At 37.6% G+C, this 6958-nt stretch overlaps 1 protein-coding gene across 1 annotated transcript; it reads left to right on the top strand.

Moving 5' to 3' along the window:
- The first annotated feature begins 1869 nt into the window (after nt 1-1869).
- LOC18026866 (B3 domain-containing transcription repressor VAL1) lies at nt 1870-6552 on the top strand. Its single transcript, XM_006410085.2, has 12 exons — nt 1870-2457; nt 2749-2830; nt 2945-3046; nt 3154-3728; nt 3821-3917; nt 4002-4176; nt 4279-4358; nt 4440-4820; nt 4931-4980; nt 5088-5201; nt 5323-5387; nt 5610-6552. Exons 1-12 carry the CDS (start codon nt 2330-2332, stop codon nt 6188-6190), a joined length of 2430 nt encoding a protein of 809 aa, XP_006410148.1. The 5' UTR covers nt 1870-2329; the 3' UTR covers nt 6191-6552.
- Nucleotides 6553-6958: the final 406 nt, after the last annotated feature.

Genomic DNA, 6958 nt, shown 5'->3' with positions numbered 1-6958 from the left:
ATTCTCAGTATACATAAATATTATTATAAAAAATATTAGGGGGAATCAAGAATATTGCGGCTTGCTGCTGTTTGTTTCTCATGTGCAAACATGTCTGGTACGAGATAACCTGCTACGTTAGCCAACTATGTTAAGAAGAAGTTTCACATGGCCAAAACATAAAAGTTCGCTTAATCATATCAAACTTGAGAATTTAGTAATTTGATCATAAAAATCATGACCTGTAATAAAAATTAATCATTGGATTGGATGTCTAATTAAGCTAGATCGAAATGTATCATAGTTTAATGCTGATTTCTTTCTATGAATATTATCTAAATGTTACCAGTAATTTTACAACAACTTATGTTAATATTCTCGGTTTCTGGTAATTGTCAACTGTGAAGTACACACGCAAAATGAAAAGAAAATTAAAAGAGTATTATTATTTTTTTTTTAATAGTTGAATTTCAACCAAAAAATTCTTGAATTTAGTCGTAAATTTATGACCTCAATTTAATCTAGTGGATCGGACTATCAAAGTCAGTTTCATGAATTAATTGCAGAGGAAAACAATTGAATAGAAGGATAAGGGGAAAGTGGCCTGGGTTGATCATCTCTTCTTGCATTTGGAAAAAGTCAAAAAAAATAAGGAGTAATTCTACTATTTGCTGACAACAAGAAAATTCCATATATAAATAATGAAAGTTTGGAAAATACAAAATAGTATATTGAGGACACAGCGACCAATTTCACTCGAATTAAAACTAGAAGTAACTCATTCAACAGTAGTCAATAGGTGCTACGAGGTAAAAAGGGGTAAAAAATGAAGTAGCCTTATAGCTAATGGAAGGCAGAAAGAGGAACTAAGATCAAACCAGAAAGAGCTTTTTAAATATATATGGTGTCATTTTAGTCAGATTTAGATTTGGTATTTCACTTAGAAATACCATTTTTATTCTAAAGTTTATGGTATTTGGTTAGATTTTTTTTTTTTTATAAAAAAATTGGTTAGAAAACGATTACATATATTGAAAGGTAGGCCATATACATGTATGATGTATGGACAAGAAAAAAATAGATTTACGAACGTGTTTCGATCGAAAATAATATTATAGTAAATTCTAATTCTGTTTTTTTCTATATGTGGTTATTAAAACGATGTGTTATTTTCATTACGAAAAAAATGAATTACGAAATAAAATTTATCACATTTTTTTCTGATTTACCAAGTCCAAGTCTTCTAAATAGTTTCGGATACTAGTGTATCCATTTTTTTTTTGGGTTATGAAGTATACAAATTTTATTGCATGCACTCAAAATATCCGAGCCAATCAAGATAACATAATACATATACAAATCTTGATCTTTTTAGGGCATTGGACAAAAGAAAAAAAAGGTCAAACGGAAAAAGAGGAAGCTCAAAGTCTTTCTGCGTCTATGCGTATAATTCAAGTGTCATGCATGCATAATGCATTCTACATTTATGTTTTTGCCAAAAGAAAATGTAAAACACACAGCCAATTTTTTTTTGTCCACAAACACTTAACCAATTTTAATAGAAATTTTAGTATCCCCAATTTTACATAGGATAATACCTAAAATATTAGATTTGATCAGTTGAATACAGATAATCAAATAAAAAAAAAAATACATCGATTCGAGTAGTAGAAACATATATTGATATAGATATATATATATATATATCTTATTTTCCAAAAAACTGATTCCTACCAACCCTAGTTCATGTCTATAAATGTAAAAATCTAAACCCCCAACACACAAAAAAAAAGAACAAAACACAAAAAGTCAAAAAGTGAAGAAGAAAAAAACCCAAAGTCTTTCACTTCTCTTCTTAATCTCTGTTACTTTGGTTTAAGCGGCGTGTGTGTGTGCTCAAGTGTCGTGCATGCATTTTATGCGTTTCTTTCTCTCTATCCTTTTCTCTTGCATGCTCTCTCTCTATCCTCTTCTCTCTCTCTCTATCTGACCCATAATTTTAATTTTACATCGAAAAATTAAAAACTAAAAACCACCAAAGAAAAAAAAAAAACCTCGTTGCCTTCTTCTTCGCCGTTACAGTCCCCCCCTCTTTCTTCCAATTCGCCGTCAAATCCTTTTCTCTTCTTCTTCCCTCCGGTGATTCCTCAACCTCCTCTGATCTCTAACGCGACTTGATTTTGACCACGTCGATGCATGTTCATGACTAGTCTCTCCTCCAATTTCACGTCGATTTCACCTCCGATTCGTGCTTCCTGCTCTGTTAGGGTTTTAAGATTTGTCTAATTGAGGGTTCGGAGAATCGGGTCGGGTCTTGGGAAAAAAAAGGTTCTATTTTTTTCTCTGCCTGATGTTTGAAGTCAAAATGGGGTCAAAGATGTGCATGAACGCATCCTGTGGCTCGACCTCTACTGTTGAATGGAAGAAAGGTTGGCCTCTTCGATCCGGTGCTCTCGCTGATCTCTGTTATCGTTGCGGGTATCTCTCAATCTCTCTAATTTCTCATCAAATTCACGATTTTTATGTTTGTTTTTGAATAAAGTCTCGATCTTTAACTGTTTCGTTCTTAATATTAGTGATTCTCGCTCATTAATGGTGTGTGTGTGTGTGTGGTGTTCTGGTTTCTTAAATTCTTCATTAACCAATCCTGACTCTTTTTTTGTGATCTATAAATAGCTCTCAAATTTAAATACAGTAATAAGTGATTTTTGTTACAAAAAGAGGAACAAATATAAAGAATAATGAAGGTGTTTGATTGTTGTTTTATAGATCCGCTTATGAGAGTTCTCTTTTCTGCGAAACATTCCATATGGACCAATCTGGTTGGAGGGAATGCTATTTGTGCAGCAAGGTGCGTTTTTTTTTGTTTTGGTTTTAAAAAACTCTATTTTTAGTTTTTTTTTTTGTTTGTTTGTCTCTACAATGTTGGTTTGGTCTCTGATTGGGGAATTTCCTGCAATGACAGCGACTTCATTGTGGATGCATTGCTTCTAAGCTCATGGTCGAGCTTATGGACTATGGTGGTGTTGGTTGTACTACTTGTGCTAGCTGCCATCAACTCAATTTGGTGAGTTTTGACTCAATTTCTGTAATGACTCTGTGCTCTCTGTGTCAAGTTGTTGTTTGTAATGACTCTGTGCTCTCTGTGTCTTCACGTTTCTTTGTATTCTGCAGAATAAGAGAAGTGAGAATCCAGGTCTATTTAGCAGATTACCATTGAAGACGTTAGCAGAGAGGCAACATATAAATGGGGAAAGTGGAATGAGTATTGACGGAGGAAGAAACGAAGCTGATCTCTTTTCTCAGTCCCAAAGATGCGACTCTCAGCCACTAGTCCCGGGGGTAGATAAAAGAGAAGACTTCATGCCTCCTCACCGTGGCTTTGGTATTCTGAAGTCAGAAAACTCCACTGGGTATAGGCTGGACGCTGGGGAAATGCATGAATCGTCGCCTTTGCAGCCATCTTTGAATATGGCTTTGGCAGTACATCCTTATAGTCCATCTTTTGCTTCAACCCCTGTCGAGGGAAAGAAACACATCGGTCCTTCTCAGTCCCACATTGTTCAATGCTCTGCGTCTAGTATACTGCAGAAACCCTCGAAATCTGTCCTTGGAACTCCTCCTGGAACTAGTAAATCTGCTCAGGCTCGCATTGGGAGGCCTCCTGTGGAAGGGAGAGGGAAAGGCCATTTACTTCCTCGGTATTGGCCCAAGTATACTGATAAAGAGGTTCAACAGATCTCCGGAAAGTATCCTTTTTTTTTTTGCTTCTTTTTCTTTGCCAAACATTTTATTCTTGACACAGTTATGGTGACTCCATGTTTATCTTAACATTCTCTAGTTTGAATTTGAACATTGTACCTCTTTTTGAGAAAACTCTTAGTGCCAGTGATGCTGGTCGCATTGGTCGTCTAGTTCTTCCAAAAGCCTGTGCAGAGGTAACTTTCCCATTCCTTTGGTGTCTTTTCTCTTGTCCTTGATATATCTTGGAGAGTTAAGACTGTAACGGGCATTGTATGTAGGCATATTTTCCTCCCATTAGTCAATCGGAAGGGATACCTTTGAAAATCCAAGATGTGAGGGGTAAGGAGTGGACTTTCCAGTTCAGATTCTGGCCCAATAACAACAGTAGAATGTATGTCTTAGAAGGTGTCACTCCCTGCATACAGTCCATGATGCTACTTGCCGGTGATACAGGTATTGCTCATGTTTTAGCTAAAGCTTCATGCCTTGGTGAATTTTTTGGTATTAACATAAAGTGGCTCAATATATTGTTGGTTTTCTGCCTTCTCTGTACAGTAACATTCAGTCGGGTTGATCCTGGTGGCAAACTAATCATGGGTTCAAGGAAGGCAGCTCATAATACCGGAGACATGCAGGTTCTGGTTTCTATGAGCTGGTTTTTACAGGAATGTGCTGGTTTTTTGTGTTTCTTATCTGGATTTAATCTTTATAAACAGGGCTATGGTCTCACCAATGGTACTTCAAACGAGGACACATCATCGTCTGGTGTTACAGAGAACCCGTCCTCTATAAATGCTTCCTCGTGTCCCTCACAAATACCAGAAGAATTGAAAGGTCTGCCTGAGAATTTGAACGGTGGTAGTTGCTCGAAGAAGAGTGAGATTAATGGAGGCACGATGTGTGATGATCCACCACGTCCTAAGGACAAGAAGAGGACTCGAACCATTGGGGCGAAAAACAAGAGACTGCTTTTGCATAGTGAAGAATCTATGGAGCTGAGACTCACATGGGAAGAAGCTCAGGACTTGCTTCGTCCCGCTCCTAGTGCAAAGCCTACCATTGTCGTCATCGAGGAGCATGAATTTGAAGAATTTGACGTAAGTGGTAGATTTTGTTGATTCTCTTACAAACAATGAGTTTCATGTGATCAACTTTGTACTGAACTTCCCTCAGAAAAGTCACAGTTCTTGTTAATGTTTATGCTCAGGAACCTCCTGTATTTGGAAAGAGGACGATAATTACTTCAAGACCTTCAGGGTAACATATTATCTTCTTCTATAACTTACTTCCATACTTGCAGTTGGTGCTTACTGCTTACCATCAGCTTGGTAGAAATTTACTAACGAACATCGTTTGTTATTCAGTGAACAAGAACGATGGGCATCTTGCGACGACTGCTCTAAATGGAGAAGGTTACCTGTAGACGCTCTTCTTTCCGTAAAGTGGACTTGTTCAGACAACGTTTGGGACGTAAGCAGGTAAGAATTTTCAAAATTTTTTTTCCCTTGTATCTGCTTGAATCGAGGATCAGTTCAGAAATTCATTTACTTTTTCTTTTCTTGAGGTCTTGTTCCTGTAATTTTTATATACCATTGATAGGTGTTCATGTTCTGCACCGGAGGAAAGTCTGAAGGAACTTGAGAATGTTCTTAGAGCAGGGAAAGGTATGAAATCAACTATACTTTAGCCTCTCTTTGTTCCTCCTCATTAGCTCGTTGCATTAGTGTGAGAGAGACTGCTTCCAAGTATTACTGCGAGCATTTTATGGATGTGGTTTGAATCATAGTCTCAGGATATATCTCTTTTATCTGTGCTTGTTGTGCTATCCTTATGTTCGTAGATCTCGAAGTCTCAAAGACACTAACTTTCTTGTTTATATATTTTAGATTGCAAGAAGAGAAGAATTGGGGTAAGCCAGACAGCAAAAACTGGGCAAGAACCGTCTGGTCTGGATGCACTAGCGAGTGCAGCAGTCTTAGGAGACGCTTTAGGCGAGCCAGAGGTTGCGACCACGACCAGGCATCCAAGGCACAGGGTTGGATGCTCTTGCATTGTGTGCATTCAGCCGCCAAGTGGGAAAGGTAGGCACAAGCCCAACTGTGGCTGCAACGTGTGCAGCACAGTGAGGAGAAGGTTCAAAACACTGATGATGAGGAGGAAGAAGAAGCAGTTAGAGCGCGACGGACCAGCAGCAGCAGCAGCAGAAGACCAGGAGAACGCGGAAGCGAAACAGGGCGACTCTGATAAGAGTAAGGCAGAGGAGGAAGTGAAAACAGGGAGGATAGATCTGAACAGTGATCCATATAACAGAGAAGACATTGAAGCTGTGGCGGTGGAGAAAGAAGGGAGTGAAGGAAGAGAAGTAGGGCAGTGTTCAGGCGTGGCTCAAGGCGGTGATGTTTTAGGAGTAACAGAGTTAGTAGGAGAAGCTGAGAAAATCAGTGAAGAGCCGAAAGGTTCAAGCTGATATATGGAAAACAGTACAAGAAGATACTTATCTGAAGATGTCCTCTAAAACAACACCAAGAGGAGAAGAAGAAGAGAGTGAGAGAGGTACAGTTTTGTGTTTTGACTGTGTCATAGTTTTAGGCAGAAATAAGCTTCTGGTTCAAAAGAACAACAATGGGCCATCTTTATGCTATTTTTTTTTCTTGGTTTTTATGTTTTGTGGGTGAGTTTGGGTTTAGGGTTTTAGTTTGTCTCCATTAATATGGGTTTTTGTAGAAGGCAAAATGGAGCGTTGGTGTTTGGTGATGAAACAAACAATTGATTTTTTTTTTTTTCAACTGCTCATGGAAAGCATTAGGTTTAAAAATCAAAATTAAGATCCCTTTTCTTCAAAAAAATCAGTGTCTAAAATCTTCTGTTAAATTACATAAAATTGTGGTAGAAGAGGACATGGCATATGCATGAATGTTGTGAAAGTTGATGAAGACTGAATGCAATAGACTTGTAATCATAACTGTATTAGGAGAGATTAATTAAGAAGTTAAATAAAATCATATCATACTACAAGACTTGTAACATTTTGGATAAAGAATTGGAATTTACCACAACAGGAAGTACTTTTCCGATAGTGAAAAGTGAAAAGTGAAAACCAACAATTCCGAATAGTCAATTCAAAAGAAAACGACAATCTGTTCCTGTAGTTTTTCATATTTACGATTTGAGCCCCATTATTAATGTTAATTTACAGGTAGGGCCCATTAACATAAAAGGAACGAGAACTATCGTC

The sequence above is a fragment of the Eutrema salsugineum genome, unplaced genomic scaffold (genome assembly GCF_000478725.1).
Source record: "Eutrema salsugineum unplaced genomic scaffold, Eutsalg1_0 scaffold_10, whole genome shotgun sequence".
NCBI classification, from domain to species: domain Eukaryota; kingdom Viridiplantae; phylum Streptophyta; class Magnoliopsida; order Brassicales; family Brassicaceae; genus Eutrema; species Eutrema salsugineum.
The sequence above is the reverse complement of the archived record's forward strand: the minus strand, read 5'-3'. Positions and strand labels throughout refer to the sequence as shown.

Bases quoted from the DNA above. Each gene is read 5' to 3' on its own strand.
- LOC18026866 (XM_006410085.2), top strand. From the start codon at position 2,330: ATGTTTGAAGTCAAAATGGGGTCAAAGATGTGCATGAACGCATCCTGT. The intron at 4,981-5,087 runs GTAACATATTAT...TTTGTTATTCAG, and splicing joins ATTACTTCAAGACCTTCAGG to TGAACAAGAACGATGGGCAT. The intron at 5,388-5,609 runs GTATGAAATCAA...TATATATTTTAG, and splicing joins TGTTCTTAGAGCAGGGAAAG to ATTGCAAGAAGAGAAGAATT.